This window comes from Scyliorhinus canicula, chromosome 14, assembly GCF_902713615.1.
Source record: "Scyliorhinus canicula chromosome 14, sScyCan1.1, whole genome shotgun sequence".
NCBI lineage: Eukaryota > Metazoa > Chordata > Chondrichthyes > Carcharhiniformes > Scyliorhinidae > Scyliorhinus > Scyliorhinus canicula.
Genome location: NC_052159.1, coordinates 42,100,545 through 42,120,457, shown reverse-complemented (window position 1 = coordinate 42,120,457; position 19,913 = coordinate 42,100,545). Strand labels below are relative to the sequence as shown.

The following is a 19,913-nucleotide window of genomic DNA, read 5'->3' as shown; positions in this document are numbered from 1 at the left end:
TGATGATTTTTATATGCCAGAAGAGATGGTGGTCTCAGACGACCCAATTTGGAATCAGAGAACCCTATTGCCATTTTTAGCAACTAAAAGTATTTTAAATTAAATTCTGATCTTTTAATTTATTGCTTCCTTTGTATTCTGGTGTAGATTTAGACACCACACGTTGCCATATATGAGGAGTTTTGGATCATCATGAAATAGAATTCCATGATCTTAGAAATTAGTTAATTGCTTCCAAAGGAATGGAAGGGGATGTTATCTTAAAGTGGTAACAATTTGAGGCACACAAATGGGTTAAACTCAAATATCAAGGAATTGAAATATCATATTTCCTCGATTACCCCATCTCCAACCACCGGTTAAATTTTAACCCTTATAAGGAGTGAGACTTCATCAGTACCCTTTTAACGTGTAACGCCTTCCCAATTAAATATTTTTCACCTTTGGAACGACCTGCAGGTAACTCTCTCTGTAGGTGTTGCAATGGGAGATTGTGTATTGAGTCTGAAGAGATAGGAGAGGTCTTGAACAAGTATTTTTCTTCAGCATTTACAAACGAGGGGGGCCATATTGTTGGAGAGGACAGCGGAAGCAGACTGATAAGCTTGAGGAGATACTTGTCAGGAAGGAAGATGTGTTGCGCGTTTTGAAAAACTTGAGGATAGACAAGTCCCCCGGGCCTGACGTGATATATCCAAGGATTCTATGGGAAGCAAGAAATGAAATTGCAGGGCCGTTGGCAATGATCTTTGCGTCCTCGCTGTCAACAGGGGTGATACCAGAGGATTGGAGAGTGGCGAATGTCGTGCCCCTGTTCAAAAAAGGGGAATAGGGATAACCCTGGGAATTACAGGCCAGTTAGTCTTACTTCGGTGGTAGGCAAAGTAATGGAAAGGGTACTGAGGGATAGGATTTCTGAGCATCTGGAAGACACTGCTTGATTAGGGATAGTCAGCACGGATTGGAGAGGGGTAGGTCTTGCCTCCAAGTCTTATTGACTTCTTTGAGGAGGTGACCAAACATGTGGATGAAGGTAAGCAGTGGATGTAGTGTACATGGATTTTAGTAAGGCATTTAATAAGGTTCCCCATGGTAGGCTTATTCAGAAGTAAGGAGGCATGGGATAGTGGGAAATTTGGCCAGTTGGATAACAAACTGGCTAACCGATAGAAGACAGAGAGTGGTGGTGGATGGCAAATATCAGCCTGGAGCCAGTTTATCAGTGGCGTACGGCAGGGATCAGTTCTGGGTCCTCTGCTGTTTGTGATTTTCATTAAAGACTTGGATGAGGGAGTTGAAGGGTGGGTCAGTAATTTGCAGAAGATACGAAGATGGTGAGTTGGGATAGTGAGGAGGGCTGTTGTCGGCTTCAAAGAGACAGATAGAATGCAGAGCTGGGCTGAGAAGTGGCAGATGGAGTTTAACCCTGACAAGTGTGAGGTTGTCCATTTTTGGAAGGACAAATATGAATGCGGAATACGGATAAATGGTAGGGTTCTTGGCACTGTGGAGGAGCAGAGAGATCTTGGGGTCTATGTTCATAGATCTTGAAAGTTGCCACTCAGGTAGATAGAGCTGTGAAGAAGGCCTATGGTGTGCTAACGTTCATTAGCAGAGGGATTGAATTTAAGAGCCGTGAGGGTGATGATGCAGCTGTACAAAACCTTGGTCAGGCCACATTTGGAGTACCGTGTGCAGTTCTGGTCGCCTCATTTTAGGAAGGATGTGGAAGCTTTGGAAAAGGTGCAAAGGAGATTTACCAGGATGTTGCCTGGAATGGAGAGTAGGTCTACGAGGAAAGGTTGAGGGTGCTAGGCCTTTTCTCATTAGAATGGAGAAGGATGAGGGGCGACTTGATAGAGGTTTACAAGATCATTAGGGGAATAGATAGAGTAGACAGTCAGAGACTTTTTCCCCGGGTGGAACAACCATTACAAGGGGACATAAATTAAGATAAATGGTGGAAGATATAGAGGGGACGTCAGAGGTAGGTTCTTTACCCAGAGAGTAGTGGGGGCATGGAAAGCACTGCCTGTGGAAGTAGTTGAGTCTGAAAAGTTAGGGACCTTCAAGCGGCTATTGGATAGGTACATGGATTAGGGTAGAATAATGGAGTGTAGGTTAACTTCTTAAGGGCGACTTCCGGTTGCGGCTATGACCAGCTAAGTCGCACATTTGGCAGCTCCTGCGACAAGGTGTTTAAGGGCCGATTGGAGGGCCCCGACGGTACTGTAAAGACGAATCCCGGTGGGGGAAGGCTCCCTGAGGAGAGTGAGACCAACTTTATGGTCGGTACTCGGAGTGGGGCGACAAAAAAAAGCGGCAGCAGCTCCCCGAAAAAAGCGGGGGAAAGAGGACCAAAATGGCGGCCGGTGGCGCACTAGAAGATTGGAGAAAATGGGCGGAGGAGCAGCAGGCTGCTCTCCTCCGGTGTTTTACGGAGCTGAAAGTGGAACTCTTAGAGTCTATGAACGCGACGACCACAAGGCTGATGGGGGCCCAGGCGACCCAAGAGGCGTCGATAAGAGAGCTGCAGCAGGAGATGACTGCAAGGGAGGAGGAGGCCACGGTCCTCGTGGGAAAGGTGGAGGTGCACGAGGCACTCCACCTGAAATGGCAGAGCCGCTTTGAGGAGCTGGACACTCGAATGAGGCGGAAGAACTTGAGGATCCTGGGCCTAGCAGAAGGCCTGGAGGGGCCTGATCTCCCGAAATATGTAGCGGAGATGCTGAGCTCCCTGATGGGAGAGGGGGCCGGTCCATCGCCTCTGGAGCTGGAAGAAGCATATCGGGTCATGGCTAGGCGGCCTAGGGCGAACGAGCCCCCGAGGGCGGTGCTGGTGCGATTCCAGCGTTTCTGTGATCGGGAGAAAGTGCTGAGGTGGGCCAAGAGGGAGAAAAGCAGCAAATGGGAGAATTCGACGGTGCGGATATATCAGGACTGGTGTGCGGAGGTGGCAAAGCGGCGGGCCCGGTTTAACCGGACGAAGGCGGTGCTGCACGCAAAGAGGATCAAGTTCGGAATGCTGCAGCCAGCGCGCTTGTGGGTCACCTACAAGGACCAGCACCATTACTTTGAGACCCCAGAGGAGGCATGGACTTTTGTTCGGGAGGAAAAGCTGGACCTGAACTAGAACTTGGGAACGCCGGCGGTCGAGGCCGCCCGAGTACCCTTGACTGATCAAGTGGCCCATGTCTTTCTTAGGCCAGGTGGAACTTGGTTAAAGTTGATGGATCGTTTGGTTTCTTTGAAACTTGTGTTATGGGGGGTTTCTTTGTTCCTTTTTGTGTGTCTCTTCCCGTTGCCAACTTCCCTTAATTATTGTTGTTGTAGGGGGGCTTTTTTTTTTTTACTGTTTTTTGATCTGTTCTTTAAGGGTTATGGTTACTGTTCTGTTCGATGGGGGTGATGGTTAAATACGTTATTATTGGGTAGTTTTTAGTTATGCAGGCATAGTTATGTATTTATGTATTTATTTGAGATTTGTTATTTATATTGTTATATTGTTAAGTTGGGGAGGCGGGACGGGGGGGTGCAAGTTGGTTATGCGGGTTTTCTTTTTTCTTTTTTCTTCCTCTCGTTTTAAGGGGGCTTTTTTATGGGCTTGGAAGGGGACGGGGGTGGAATTGAAGATGGCGGGGTAGGGTGTGGCCGGGCGAAAGCGCGGGCTTTCCCCTGTTTCCCGCGCGCGGGACGGAGGAAGGGGGAGGAGAGAAGAGTGGGGTGTGGCCAGCAATGGCGGCTTTTCCCGCGCTGAAGCGGGGTCAGAGAGGGATGGCAAGGGGGGGGGGAGGCCCCTCCCCCCCCACATCGGGAGGAGTCGGAGTGTGGCAGGGGCAGCCGGGTCAGCGAAAATCAGCTGACTCTCGGGAGTACGATGGTGGATACACCGCGGCTAGGAGGGGTCCTAGCCAGGGGGGGGGGGGGGGGGGGGGGGGGAGGGGGGTTAGGGGGGGATACCGGGTGCTGCTGGAAACGGAGGACGGGAAGGGAAGAACGGGAGGAGAGAGGGGGGGGGGGGCCATCGCCATGGGGAAGGGTCAGAAGGGGAGGGTCGACCCGGGGCGAACAGGGGACAGGACATGGCTAATAGACAGGGGAAAGGGACAGGTCGCTCCGCGACCCGGTTGGTTACTTGGAACGTGAGGGGGCTGAATGGGCCGGTCAAGAGAGCAAGGGTTTTTTCACACCTAAAGGGACTGCAGGCGGATGTGGCAATGTTGCAGGAGACTCACTTGAGAGTAGTAGACCAGGTACGCCTGAGAAGGGGGGGGGTGGGACAGGTGTTCCACTCAGGCTTGGACGCAAAGAACCGGGGGGTGGCGATTTTGGTGGGAAAGAGGGTGTCGTTCGTGGCGGCGCAGGTGGTAGCAGATAAGGAGGGTAGGTACGTGATGGTGAAGGGTAGGCTGCAGGGAGAGAATGTGGTGCTGGTGAATGTGTATGCCCGAATTGGGATGACGCGGGTTTTATGAGGCGCCTGGGGCCTCATTCCGGGTCTGGAGGCAGGGGCCTGATCATGGGGGGGGACTTCAATACAGTGCTCGACCCTGGGCTGGACAGATCGAGTTCCAGGACGAATAGGAGGCCGGCAGCGGCAGAGGTGCTAAGGGGGTTCATGGAGCAGATGGGGGGGTAGACCCTTGGAGATTTGGCAGGCCAAGGGCGAGGGAGTATTCTTTTTTCTCCCACGTCCACAGGGTGTACTCCAGAATAGACTTTTTGTACTGAGCAGGGGGCTGATTTCGAGAGTGCAGGACACGGAGTACTCGGCCATTGCGATTTCGGACCATGCACCACACTGGGTAGAGGTAGAACTGGGGGAAGCACGGGACCAGCGCCCGTTGTGGCGCCTGGATGTGGGGCTGCTGGCGGACGATGAGGTGTGCGGAAGGGTCCGGAAGGGCATGAGAGATATCTGGGCACGAACGACACGGGCGAGGTGAAGGTGGGGGTAGTCTGGGAGGCCCTGAAAGCAGTGATCAGAGGAGAGCTGATCTCCATAAGGGCACACAGAGAAAGGAAGGAGAGGGAGAGACTGGTGGGGGAACTTATAGAAGTGGACAGGAGATATGCGGAGACACCAGAGGAGGGGCTGTTGAGGGAGCGGCGCAGTTTACAGGCCCAGTTTGACCTACTGACCACTAGGAAGGCGGAGACGCAATGGAGAAGGGCACAGGGCGCGGTCTATGAGTACGGGGAAAAGGCGAGCAGGATGCTAGCACACCAGCTGCGCAAGCGAGATGCAGCCAGAGAGATTGGGGGAGTGAGAGAGAAGGGAGGGAACGTAGTGCAGAAGGGGCAAGAGTGAACGGGGTCTTCAGGGATTTCTACAGGGAATTGTACCGGTCTGAGCCGCCCAGGAGGAGGGGGGGAATGGAGAACTTCCTCGATAGATTGAGGTTCCCAAAGGTCCAGGAGGAACGGGTGGAGGGGCTGGGGGCGCCGATAGAGCTGCAGGAGCTAGTTAAAGGGATAGGCCAGATGCAGGCGGGGAAGGCGCCGGGGCCGGATGGGTTCCCGGTGGAATTTATAAGAAGTATGTGGACTTGGTGGGTCCAGTGCTGGTGCGAGCCTTCAATGAGGCGCGAGAGGGGGGGGTTCTGCCCCGACAATGTCACAGGCCCTGATCTCCTTGATCCTGAAGCGGGACAAAGACCCTGTACAGTGCGGGTCCTACAGGCCTATCTCCCTCTTGAATGTAGATGCCAAACTGTTGGCAAAGGTCCTGGCAACCAGAATAGAGGATTGTGTGCCAGGGGTAATCCATGAGGACCAGACGGGGTTCGTAAAGGGACGACAACTTAACACAAATGTCCGGAGACTGTTGAATGTGATTATGATGCCAGCAGTGGAGGGGGAGGCTGAGATAGTGGTAGCACTGGATGCGGAGAAGGCATTCGATAGGGTGGAGTGGGAATACCTGGGGGAGAGCTGGAACGGTTTGGGTTTGGGGAGGGATTTATCAAGTGGGTGAAGCTGCTGTTCGGCCCCGATGGCGAGTGTGGTTACAAACGGGAGGAGGTCAGAGTATTTTGGGCTCCATCGAGGTACCAGGCAGGGATGCCCCCTATCCCCTTACTATTTGCATTAGCGATCGAACCGTTGGCGATGGCATGAGGGGTTCAGGGGGGTGGAGAGGACTGACAAGGGGAGGGGAGGAACATCGGGTATCACTCTATGCGGATGATTGTTGTTATATGTGGCGGACCCGGAAGGGGGAATGCCGGAGGTAATGGAAATACTAGCGGAGTTTGGGGACTTTTCGGGATATAAATTAAATGTGGGTAAAAGTGAGGTCTTTGTGATACACCCGGGAGATCAGGGGGAGGGAATTGGGCGGCTCCCCTTTAAGAGAGCAGTAAAGAGCTTCAGGTACTTGGGGGTGCAGGTGGCAAGGAACTGGGGGACCCTCCACAAGCTGAACTTTTCAAGGCTGGTGGAGCAGATGGAGGAGGAGTTCAAGAGGTGGGACATGGTACGCTGTCGCTAGCAGGGAGGGTGCAGTCAGTCAAAATGACGGTCCTCCCGAGGTTCTTGTTTCTGTTTCAGTGCTTGCCCATCTTTCTCCCCAGGGCCTTCTTCAAGAAGGTAACTAGCAGCATTATGGGCTATGTGTGGGCACATGGCACCCCTAGAGTGAGAAGGATTTTCTTGGAACGGAGTAGGGACAGGGGAGGATTAGCGCTACCCAATCTTTCCGGATACTACTGGGCGGCGAACGCATCGATGGTGCGCAAGTGGGTGATGGAGGGGGAGGGGGCAGCTTGGAAACGTATGGAGAGGGCGTCCTGCGGCAATACAAGCCTGGGGGCGCTAGTAACGGCACCATGGCCGCTCCCCCCACAAGGTATACACGAGTCCGGTAGTGGCGGCCACCCTGAAAATCTGGGGGCAGTGGAGGCGACACAGGGGGGAAGTGGGGGGTCTGATGGCGGCGCCACTGAGAGGGAACCATAGATTTGTCCCGGGGAACACTGGCGGGGGATTCCAGAGCTGGCACAGGGCGGGCATCAGGCAACTGAGGGACATGTTCATAGAGGGGAGATTTGCGAGCCTGGGAGAGCTGAGGAGAAATTTGAGCTCCCCCGGGGAACACGTTTAGATACCTGCAGGTGAAGGCATTGCCAGACGACAGGTGGAAGGATTCCCTTGCTTCCCGATAGAGGGGTGAGTGATAGGGTGCTGTCAGGGGTCTGGGTCGGAGAAGGGAAGGTCTCGGACATCTACAAAATAATGCAGGAGGTGGAGGAGGTATCGATAGAGGAGCTGAAAGACAAGTGGGAAGCGGAGCTGGGAGAGCAGATAGAAGATGGGACATGGGCGGATGCCTTAGAGAGGGTCAATTCGTCGTCGTCGTGCGCAAGGTTGGGCCTCATCCAATTTAAGGTGCTGCACAGAGCCCATATGACGGGGACTAGGATGAGTCGGTTCTTCGGGGGTGAGGACAGGTGTGTTAGGTGTTCGGGAAGCCCTGCGAACCATGTACATATGTTCTGGATGTGCCCGGCACTGGAAGAGTTCTGGGAGGGGGTGGCGGGGACGGTATCGAGAGTGGTGGGAACCAGGGTCAAACCAGGGTGGGGGCTAGCGATTTTTGGGGTTGGGGTGGAGCCAGGAGTACAGGAGGCAGGGGAGGCCGGAATATTGGCCTTTGCGTCCTTGGTAGCTCGGAGAAGGATCTTGATTCAGTGGAGGGACACAAGGCCACAAGTGTTAACACCTGGTTAAACGACATGGCAAGCTTCATCCAATTGGAGAGAATCAAATTCGCCCTGAGAGGGTCGGTACAGGGGTTCTTCCGGCGGTGGCAGCCCTTCCTTGACTTTCTGGATCAGAGATAGGAACTGGAGGCCGAAACAGCAGCAACCCGGGGAGAAAGGGGGGGGGGGGAGGGGAGGGGGGGGGGGGTTAGCAACGAAGGGAGCACGTCAGCGGGGGGTTGCGGGCAATGACTGCCCGAGGCCATCGGCAGAAAGGGAAAAACGGTTTGCTTGCTAGACTGGTAGCGCGGGGGGGGGGGGGGGGGGGGGGGGGGGGGGGTGCGCGCGGGGGAGGGCGTGGGGAGGATTTTCCAGGGGGGATTTTTGTGTTATAATTTAAAATGTAGTAGGGGTAAATGTTTGTATCGAAAAATTTCAATAAAAATTATTTTTTTAAAAAAAACTTCTTAAGGGCAGCACGGTAGCATTGTGGATAGCACAACTGCTTCACAGCTCCAGGGTCCCAAGTTCGATTTCGACTTGGGTCGCTGTCTGTGTGGAGTCTGCACATCCTCCCGTGACTGCGTGGGTTTCCTCCGGGTGCTCCGGTTTCCTCCCACAGTCCAAAGATGTGCAGGTTGGGTGGATTGGCCATGAAAAATTGTCCAAAATTCTATGATTAACCTAGGACAAAAGTTCGGCGCAACATCGTGGGCCGAAGGGCCTGTTCTGTGCTGTATTTCTCTATCTATCTATCTCTAACACGATCAATAAAACGATTGGTCATATTTCAGGCTATTGTCCATACATTAAGAACGCCCGTATTTTTCAACAATAACATTTTACATCTCTTAAAGAAGAAAGTTTTAAAACACAATTTAATTTTTTTTTTAAATGGAACCCTATTTAAGAACTGAAGAGAATTACCTATTTAAACCTGACATTATGATATGTAAAGGGGATAGTGTGGCCATAGTCGATGTGACTTCGCTAACAACTCACCTGAGAAGGCTTGGAAGAGTGACAAGTATAAGCACTTATCTGAGAAGGCCATGGAATTAGTTCGGTGTCAAAACATCAAGTTCTTTGGTTTGTCATTAATGCACGTGGCAAGTGATACAAGCAAAATAATTCTCATGAAATTCCTCGATATTTCCAAATTTAAGACTTTTGCTGAACAAGCCTCCAGACTTGCTTTATTACAAACTATTAAGTTGGTACAAATCATAGAATGTCTCCAGTGCAGGCTGTGGCAGCATGGTGAGCACTGCTGCCTAATGGCACGGAGAACCCGGGTTGAATCATGGCCATCGGTCGTGTGGAGTTTGCACATTCTCCCAGTGTCTGTGTGGGTCTCACTCCCGCAACCCAAAAAGATGTACAGGGTAGGTGGATTGGCTATTTTAAACTGGAAAAAATAATTGGGTACTCATGCTGTGGGGCCCATCGGGTTGGCATCGACCGTTTGAAAGAGCACCATACCCAGGTTCTCTCCCCCACTCTTTCTTCCAAACCCCAGCTAATGTGGACATTCCTGGACACAGAGGCAATTTTATCATGGTTAATTCACCCAACATGCACATTTTTGGACTGTTTATGGACAACTGATTTTGCACTTTTAATCATCTTTGTATCGTTTAACTGTTTTTTATTTTATTTTAGTCTAGTTTAATTAATAAGAACATAAGAACTAGGAGCAGGAGTAGGCCATCTGGCCCCTCGGGTCTGCTCCGTCATTCAATGAGATCACGGCTGATCTTTTGTGGACTCAGCTTCACTTTCCGGCCTGAACACCATAACCCTTAATCCCTTTATTCTTCAAAAAATTATCTATCTTGATCTTAAAAACATTTAATGAATGAGCCTCAACTGCTTCACTGGGCAAGGAATTCCATAGATTCACAACCCTTTGGGTGAAGAAGTTCCTCCTAAACTCAGTCCTAAATCTACTTCCCCTTATTTTGAGGCTATGTCCCCTAGTTCTGCTTTCACAGTGGAAACAACCTGCCTGCATCTATCCTATCTATTCCCTTCATAATTTTATATGTGTCTGTAAGATCCCCCTCATCCTTTTAAATTCCAACGAGTACAGTCCCAGTCTACTCAACCTCTCCTCGTAACCAACCCCTTCAGCTCTGGGATTAACCTAGTGAATCTCCTCCGCACACCCTCCTGCGCCAGTACGTCCTTTCTCAGGTAAGGCGACCAGACATGAACACAATACTCCAGGTGTGGCCCCACTGACACTTTATACAATTGCAGCATAACCTCCCTAGTCTTAAACTCCATCCCTCTAGCAATGAAGGACAAAACTCCATTCGCCTTCTTAAATCACTTGTTGCACCTGCAAACCACTTTTGCGAGGGGGCGGGGCGAGGGAGAGAGAGAGAGAGAGCACGAGAACGAGCACGAGAGCGAGCACGAGAGCGAGCAGTTGCCAGACTGCTTAACTAAAGACAGCGGGAACACATTTAAAACAAACGAATGACAGCTAACGGGGGATCCAAGACTGCAGAACAGGGTTAGACAAAGGTAAAATATTGTGGATGCTGTAAATCAGAAATAAAATAAATGCTGGAAATAGTCAGCAAATGTGGCAGCATCAGTGGAGAGAGAGAAAAAATTAATGTTCCAGGTTTATGGCCTTTCATCAGAACTCAACCGATTTAAGCCTTGGCATAACAGGAAAGAACGGAGCTAGAAGACAGAAGAACAAAGCAGCCAGGAAGACCTGGGAGTGGGGCAACACAACACGAAGTACCAATTTGAGCATCACTCTTGGGTTTGATTTAAAAGTACATTTAACAGAACACATACAACTGTTCCTCCGCTATTGCATATGTAATAAATGCAGGCATTTCTGTATGCAAGCCTGGTTTCAATAATTCAGAATTATTAATTCTGGTCGGTGGTCTTAGGTGGTTACCCACATTGTGCTTGGGGGGGGGGGGGGGGGGGGTGTTTGTGGAAATTTGCTGCCGCGCCCCCTCCTCGCCCTGGCGCAATTGATGGGTGTCTTGACGATTCTACCTTTTGGTGATGGGGTCGGCGTAACCTTGTTTTTGAAAGGTTAAACAGGGGTGGTGTGGTGCACTGCCCTGGGTGTGGTTGGTGAGGTGCACGGTCGGCTGGGTGAACTGGAGGACTGATTCATGTGTGTCAGAATGTGCTGGGCTAGGCCAGGTCCGGTGCTGTGGGTGGTATCCCCTGGAGCTTGGGATGCCCATTTTCGAAGGCACTCATTAGGGACACTAAGAGGCTGGGTTTTGCACGGGGGTGTGGGGTGAACAGAGTCCTATACTTTGGTTGATATCCTGCTGCCCTCCCTATGTTCTGTTCTTCATTAATGGGTGATGGGCATGCGCGTTGGGGAAATACAGACCCATGGTGGGGTCCTGATTCTTTGTTATCCTGTGATCCACTCCTGGTAGTTCTGGTTTCTTTCCTTTTGTTTTCTTGGGAGGTGTTGATGGCACTGATCATAATCTGAACATATAGTATGGAATGATGTTGGTTCTGTGCTGGGCCTGAGACAGGTTATTGCTGCTTTGTGTGATAAATATGTAACACCCTTTTAGATTTGGGGTTTTGTTATATGCTTCCTTTTTCTTAAAAAAAAAAGGGGGAACATAAAGAATCCGTCATTCGTTCCTGCATGGGTGTCATTGGGTCTGGTATCAGAGGAGAGGAGGTTGCGGTGTCATTGGGTCTGGTATCAGAGGAGAGGAGGTTGCGGTGTCATTGGGTCTGGTATCAGAGGAGAGGAGGTTGCGGTGTCATTGGTGCCTCTGGCACTGCTGGAGTTGAGGGAGATATTGTGTGGGGCACACCTGAACTCGGCACAAAAGGATTTATCCTGAACTCCCTTGGCAATGAGCAATTGCTGTGTGGGAAGGTGTGCACCATTTACCATGTTTTTATGGTCCTGGTCTCCCTGTTTAGTTTACAGAGGCATCAAGGTATGTCTAATAATTGTATCAAGCTAGTTACACTGCTGTTCTCCGGCCCCCTTTTGTATTCACATAAGCCAAGCCTTTTTTGCTGATTTTTTTTTTTGCTTGCTATGCTGCATCACTCTTATGGTTTGCTGCGTGGTTTGTCAAAATGCAAAACCTTAATAAACCCTGCATATATCATAACAGGGAAATTAAATATCTTGTGCATAGTGTATTTAATTTTGTTATATTCAAGTAAAAAAAACACCAATATTGGTTCCTTGGAAAAATCTTACCTGCTTAAATTCTCCTTCAACTGGTCTGGAAACCATTTTTAGAAAGAGAAATTCAAATACTGTTGCAGCCTGAGAAAAGACAGGCTTTGAGTTCAGAGTAATCCTTTTACAAAGAGTCATGTTTTATTTAAGATTCCAAATATAAATGAATGAAACATGTTCCAGCTCTCCAGCAACTTCTTTCTAAAGTAAAGTAGTTCAAAATAATTTTCCTATGAAATCTTCTACAGATATTTAAATTTAGTTTCCAGCTTCTTTCTAGATGATTTGGGGAAAATATTAAACTAAAATACTGTCATAATCCAAAAGAAAACATTTACAGCTAACTGCATTGAAAGAATCCTGATCATGCCAGGGGATTTTCCCAGCAAACATAATATCTTGGTAATCGGAGGCATTCGTTAAGTGCAAATCCCTAATTTGACAGGGATCAGTTTGACAAGAAAAATCAATTCGAAGCCCAGGTTTCAGACAGGAAAATTAAGTAAAATAGACTGTCAAGAGTCAATGGAGGTTATATGAACCAGGCAACAAACTCAAGCTGCGCAGCAATGAATTAACAAGGTCTTGAAGCATGATGGTGAGTTTCAATTAAGCTGATTAAAAAGTAAGGGACTGAGCACATGCATAAAAAGTGAAAGACAATGTGAATTCCCCCCCCCCCTCCATATTCGTAGTTAAAAAAAACATGGCATCCATCTCTCTTTTTGTCTGTGCGTTTGTTTCTTCTAACAGTCTCTCTCTGCAGTTAAAAATATGTTTATGTTTTCTTACACTGGCAGAACCAAAGTTAATGATTTCAAATTGCTTTGTCGGATGGTTCCCAGTGCAGAACAAATCCTTTCCTGGGAACTTCCCCCAAGGGATTCCCCAGTGCATCTTTGGGATAACCCCCAAATTCAAGGCTGGGAAGCCAGGAAGTTATATGCTATTGATTTAGATCAATAGGGAAATAAATTGCTAACGTAAACACACAAGATGGTGCTTGAATAAAATGTCTCAATCATTACTATTGATTTTTAGTAAAACAAAATAAAGCTGTCATTATTTCCCTATAGTGTTCCCTCCATTCTTTCTTTTCCACCAAAAGCCCATCTCTTTATAGCACAAAAATCCCCAATTTCTTCAGTAGCCAACCGAAAATTGAAAGGTCATGTACTATTCTCCTACTAAAAATGAATTAAGTATTTGCTCACTGCCTTAAATCCTCCCAATTTTTCCAATTTAAAAAACATATTTGTTGTTGCAATACTACTGCTCACACATTTCTATTGGAGACTTTTTAAAAATTCATTCTTGAGAAATGTGTCTCACCAGAATGTCCAGCATTTATTGCCCATCTTTAATTGCTCCAGAAAAGGGTGAACATCAGGGGCAGGTTTAGCACACTGGGCTAAATCGCTGGCTTTTAAAGCAGACCAAGCAGGCCAGCAGCACGGTTTGATTCCCGTACAGGCGCCGGAATGTGGCGACTAGGGGCTTTTCACAGTAACTTCATTGAAGCCTACTCGTGACAATAAGCGAATTTCATTTCATTTCTTGAACTGCTGCAGTCCATATGGTGAAGTAGGACATTTGCTGGGTAGGACATTTCAGTATTGCGAATGGCAAAATATGTCCAAATTGACATGGTTTCTGGCCAATGGAAACACCCAGAATGATTATGCAGAATTTAGCGATGATAATGCTATTTAATATCAAATTGGTTCAACACTTTCTTGGAGAGCGTTACTACCTGGCGCTTATTGTGATAAGAACGTTGAGTGTAAGCCTGGATGTTGTTCTAGTCTTTTACATGCAAGCACGTGATTCATAATCTTAAGAATAGCATCTTGTAGCAAAGTGCCCCACTTTTGACAAGAGGAAACAAAAATGAATAAGCAGCTGAAAGTATCTGGCCTAGAACAGTCCATGAGGAATTCTACAGCAATGTGCTAAAACAAGATGATTGGCATTCAGCAACCTCAATCATTTTGCGATGAGCAGATTTACAGCACAAAGGCCGATCCACAAATATCTGACGGCACGAATCTCATGGTTCCTTCACCATTACTCTATAGTATGGCTTTTCTTCTGGCAAAGCTGAGAGATGTTCCCTTCCTAGCCTTCTAATCCAACTGCTTCCAGCAGAGCTGTGAGAGTTGCCTTCTCTCTCACTACCCATCTCCAACTACCTAATTCAGCTTAAACGTAAAAGTTTCTTAACTTTACAAGGCCCCAGTTGCTTCGCAATCGCTGTGGTTTTATTTTTTCTTCATGCAGTAGCCCTCTTCAAGCAAAATTAAAACATAATTGGACCAACCCCCACGCATACAAACAGATTTGTCCAGCATGAATCGAACTGCTGGTTTTACCCTTCCAGGCACAGAAACATGGAATTAAACCCACTTAATACTTAAAATATTAACCCACATGTTTCTAATGTTTTAGACAAATATAAATTTTTCAAAAGTACCTTCATTTTCCCAACACACTCATTATTTTATACGCCTCTATCAGGTCCCCCTCAACCATCGTTGCTTCAAGGAAAACAACCCCAGCTGATTTAATCTGGATTTATAGCTCAGATCCTCAAGCCCAGGCAGCATTCTGCCAAATATCTTCTGTACCCTCTCCAGTGCAATCACATTCGACTTATAATGTGGTGACCAGAACTGCATGCAGTCCTCCAATTGTGGCCTAACCAGCATCTTATACAGTTCCAGCATGAGCTCTCTGCTCTTGTATTCTAATAATAATCTTTATTAGTGTCACAAGTAGGCTTACATTAACAGTGCAATGAAGTTACTGTGAAATTCTATGACTCGGTTAATGAAGGCAAGTATCCGTATGCCTTCTTAACCACCTTATCTACCTTCAGAGATCTGTGGATATGCACTCCAAAGTCCGTCTGATCTACTTTCCAGGGTCGAACAATTTATAGTGTAATCGTTTGCCTTGTTATCCCTCCAAGTGCATTACCTCACACTTTTCTGGGTTGAATTCCATTTGCCACTGCTAGCCACTGGAACGCTCTGCACCACACATCCTCCACCCCTGCCAAATTTCCACATCGGACCCTATGATACCATGTTTGTTCTAATGCTGTCTTAAAGTCAAGATCAATCACTATCATCTCATCTCTAATCCATATTTTGACCAAGTCTGAAACAAGGTTTAGAACTCAAACTGAGTATTGATTATTGGTGATCAAGTGACATTTGCTGGCATGGTAGATGACTGCCTTCCTTCGTTTTCCTGGTGATTAAGAACTGGCTGATAGGACAGTGACTGGTCAGCCCAACTTGTCCTACATTTGTAAAAGAACAGAGCTTTACTTTTCGACAGAGTTGGGCAGACACCTGCATTCTAGCTGTTTGGAACATCTCAGCAATGAACCTTTGGGATTAGAACATTCAGTTCATGGTTTACTAACTTTTATTTCTTGATTTTTTAAATTCAGCTATATAAACTGCCATGATGGATATGAACTCATTTTGGATCACTAATCCTTTTAAAATGACCTCTATTCTACAGTATCCATAAATAGACACTAATTACAAATAAACAAACGACAATTTTAAAAATGTTTTGATTACCTTCTAAAATTCGCCTTTGCAACCACTGTGAACAGGATTAACTAACTAAGAAAGGAATTCTGTTCCAGAAAAAGCATTTTGATGTTTGTACAATTCAAGTACCTAACCGCATATTTTCTCTAATCCAATTGGTCTAAAGCTGTGGGGTCCTGCAGGCTGACAAACCAATTGGTACTCTGACGTGTGCAGGCTAATATTGCTAAATATTATATTTAGATATTTAAACACCAATAACATAAATGGTAAGAATGGAACACAACTCAAAGACCAAATGGCCACCTCTGTTTCTAAAGAAGAAACAATGGGCAGGATTTTGCCCCCACGCTCACTGCGACACACAATGGTGAAGTGAGCGCAAAATATGCGAGGCTCAAAAAAAGATTCTGACCAGCGGGATTGCGATTTGATATTTTCCCCGCCAGCCGTTGTAACTAGATCCCACTCAGGAAGATCAGGAACTCATCTCATTTAATACATTAACATCTCATTAGAGGGCAGCCACACAGCCTCGCCATCATGTACATCTGGCTTATAACAATGTGAACCTAGCCACCACATGCCAAGAAGTAGTTGGAGGAGAGTGCCAGGTCGCAGCTTCAACCAGGGAGTTCCATGGGAGAGAGGGCACCAGAGAGCCTGGGAGGGACCTAGATAGAGGGTCGTTGGTATGGGGGAGCTTGATTGTGGATCCGGGGGGGCGGAGGGGATTGAGTGGCGGGCTGAGAGTCCAGCCCCACCCCCTTGTTGGAGGGGATGAGTAGAGGCTTGAGGGGGAATCCAGATTTCCGGGGGGGGGGGGGGTGCTGGAACTTGGGAGGGGTTTGGAGGTAGACAGGCAGGCCTCAGGGCAGCACAAGGGGCGAAGACTATGTTCCTCGGTGGAGTGGGAAGGTCTGTGCTTGGCGTCCTGCAGTTATCCCATCAGCCCCATAAATTTGTTCTTCAGGAGACAAGAGGGCACCCAAGGTGATTCAAAATTGGCTGAGCTGTAGGAGAAAGAGGGTGATGACAGATAGCTGTTTTAGCGACTGGAAGGCAGTGTCCAGTGGTGTACCACAAGGATCTGGTGGGTCCCTATTGTTTGTCATTTATATAAACAACATAGATGACTATGTGGGGATAGGATTAGTAAGTTTGCAGATTACACAAAGATTGGCCGAGTTGTTAACAGTGAGGTAGAGTGTCTTGGGTTACAGGAAGATATAGACAGGTTGGTCAAATGGGCAGAAAAGTGGCAGATGGAATTTAATCCTGAAAAGGTATGAGGTGATACACTTTGGAAGAAGAATTGTGACAAGGAAGTATTCAATGAATAACACAACACTGGGAAGTTCTGAGGAACAAGGGAACTTGGTTGTTTTTGTCCATAGATCACTGAAGGCAGGTTAATAGGGTGGTGTAAAGGGCATATCGAACACTTGCCTTTATCAATTGAGACATGATTACAAAAGATTACGAAATCAGGGAGGTTGTACTGGAGTTGAACAGAACTTTGCCCTGAGGCCAGAGCTGGGGTACTATGTGCAACTCTGGTCACCATATTATAGGAAGGATGTGATTACACTGGTGGGAGTGCAGAGGCAATTCACCAGGATGTTGTCTGGCGATGGAACATTTAAGCTATGAAGAGAGGTTGGATAGGCTTGGGCTGAGTTCACTGGAGCAGAGAAAACTGAGAGGCAACCTGATCATGGTGTACAAGATTATGAGGGGCATGGCAATGTGGATAGGGAGCAGCTGTTTCCCTTAGTTGAAGGGTCAGTTACGAGGGATGCAAGTTCATGGTAAGGGACAATTTGAGGAAAAACTATTTTATCCCGGGTGTGGTGACATCTGGAATGCACTGCCTGTGCAAGATGTATGCCGGGTCATACTATAAGGATTACCTTGCTGTGTGGTTGGTGCGTGGAAGCTGGGATGTGATGAGGAGAGAAAAGCCACAGGGCAGACAAGGAGGCTTGTGGGAGTGTCCCATGAGGTGGCATCGATGTGAGCTCCCAGTGGAAGTGGTGTGCACTTGGGTGGATGTTGACGAATAGGAAGAGTGACTTACCCTGGCTGCACAAAGGAGATAATTTATCTTCTTTCTACACTGGATTCCTGTCGTTCTATTCAATGAGCTTGCGCTTACTAATGCAGCCACTGCTGGAATGCTGACCTTGCTCGAATGTCTATTATCCGCTTTACGCTAAGGAGATTCCACCTATGCTCCATCCAATCCAGCAATTTGGTCAGTGTTCCCTTCCAAGAACCTTGGTACTGTCTCCTGACAGCCATCTTCCTGACCGGACTTGGAGCAGGTGCTGGGAAGTACTGGACAGGCAATTAAATGAGGCACCCCCCCTAATTGAAAAGCTCACGGGTTACCAGGGTGGGTGAATCAGAGTCAGCACGCCAAAGGCACGATGTGCAACTTGTTCATAAGTCCCCCTCTTCCCCCACCCCCCGTGTCTAGAAATATGGCGAGATATCTTGCCAATGCCACCTGTAAGCTACTCTAACCTCTTCTTGCCCAAAATGACACATAGCCAACATAATGGAAACTTCCATGCAACTTATTAGAAGGCATACGTTTTAACATAAATAAAGATAATGCATAACATGTCTTTAATACGATTGCTACAATTTAAAAGCTTCCATTCTGGTTGCCCTTACTGCCTGTGCACAGCAGCATGCTGCATGTATACCCAGCAATTTTAGTAAACAGATGCAATATTTTTTAATAGTTTAGTGCGAACAATTTCTTCAGTTAGCACTTATGTTGTGCAGCATATGGAATTTCTTTTGACGTCATGTCAGAAATATTTAATACAAGGGGAATAATTCAATTTAGAAAAAAAACTTACCTTTTCCAGCTCCAGAACATCAAATTCCACCAGGTTTCTGCTCACCGAAACTCACTCTGTAGCATCTTTCCACAGCTGTGCAGAATAAACAGTTATTAGCATAATTTAGCATTTCTTAGATGAATAATTGTATGGGCACAAGCAATTCTAAACTCAAAAACATTTTTCTACTTGTTCTATAAACTCTGAATAACTGCATTAAAACTCAAATCGATAGATGGAGTTCTTTAAAAAATGATTTACAACCAGTAAGCTCTAATCTTCAAATTTTTTTATCCATCAAATAAAGAGTTGCAGTAGTTAAATGAATACAAGTCACTTGAACTGACAAATTCCAACCGATCTGAAGCTGGTGCACATATTTGTATTGCTTCCAGCTATGAATCAGTTACAAGGTACATGCAGTACAAATTAACTCAATATGCCAAAATTAAGAATTTTAAGCTATTTGGAAGAAAGCATAGACAGCACAGTAGCAGAATGGTTAGCCACAGTTGCTTCACAGCTCCGGGGTCCCAGGTTTAGGTCACTGTCTGTGTTGGAATTTGCACATTCTCCCCCATGCCCTGCGTGGGTTTCCTCCGGGTGCTCGGTTTCCTACCACAGTCCAAAGATGCGCAGGTTAGGTGGATTGGCCATGCTAAATTTCCCTGGTGTTTTTACTGGGTTACGGGGATAGGGTAGAGATGTGGGCTTGAGTAGGGTGCGCTTTTAAGGGCCGGTGCAGACTCAATGGGCCGAATGGCCTCCTTCTGCACTGTAAATGCTATGATTTTGTGAAATTCTACGGATGTTGTTTCCTTTCTCAAAAAAATGTTCATTTGATTTCCACTAATCAGTAAGAGTCTATAGACACCCATTTCTTTTTTAAAATTTTAGAGTATCCAATTATGGGACAATTTGGGGTGAAATCCAGGCAGACACTGGGAGAATGTGCAAAGACACCCATTTTAGCACATTTCAAAGTACAGATACAACTTACCATTTGCGCATATGGTTTCATTTCCCAGGCCTGGATATTTGTATTATCTATAATTATAGGTGACCTGCCTTCATCCATAGATTGCTTAGCTATTTAAAAAAAATGAATATGATCACATTCAGTTTTGTATCCAATGTATAATTAATTTCCTACTCGGTCCCCGATTTCTATTTATGCAAATCACATTCTGCAATGCATTTAAAACGCTTTTTATTTCTTCCCATTATCACTTTCTCACACGTGACATTTACCAGCAGTTCCATACAGGGGGGACGACGACGGGAAATGTGATCTGAGCACAGGAGCGGCTGGGTTTTTGGGAGCTCGGCTCTACTAGTCTGTTAATCCTTTATTATATCCTAATGCACATTCCATAATATCTTATTTTGGGATTTATGTCTTGCACTATGTCCCTGGATGATCCGGGTCGGAGCTTGGTGACAAGGAGTAAGTGAATGATAGGGAATCCTCGCTTGATTGACGTGGTCAGAGGTTGCTGGGGTGGGGTTCAGCTTGCAGCTGGTTTTGCTGGTGAATGGGCTGGTGTCTTTGCGGAGCTGTTTGCATGGGGAT

General features: G+C 47.1%; 2 protein-coding genes across 6 annotated transcripts in view; both read right to left on the bottom strand.

The window, feature by feature from the left end:
• The window catches only part of LOC119977217, a 60,145-nt gene extending 48,529 nt beyond the window's left edge, over positions 1-11,616 (bottom strand). Inside the window, exon 1 of the mRNA XM_038817935.1 lies at positions 11,534-11,616. Within this exon, the coding sequence (XP_038673863.1) occupies positions 11,534-11,616 (83 nt within the window). The remainder of the gene's footprint in view (positions 1-11,533) is intronic.
• LOC119977901 (NEDD4-binding protein 2-like 2) overlaps positions 1-19,913 on the bottom strand; it is a 66,096-nt gene that overhangs the window by 7,066 nt on the left and 39,117 nt on the right. For 4 of the 5 annotated variants that reach the window (XM_038819206.1, XM_038819207.1, XM_038819205.1 and 1 more), the window contains exons 4-5: positions 19,341-19,429; positions 18,359-18,434 (exon numbers count right to left, since the gene is read on the bottom strand). In XM_038819206.1, coding sequence (XP_038675134.1) covers positions 18,378-18,434; positions 19,341-19,429 — 146 coding nt within the window. In that variant the 3' untranslated portion in view covers positions 18,359-18,377. Of the gene's footprint in view, positions 1-11,934; positions 12,003-18,358; positions 18,435-19,340; positions 19,430-19,913 lie in introns of all 5 variants that reach the window. The other variant, XR_005463316.1, reaches the window with a different exon arrangement.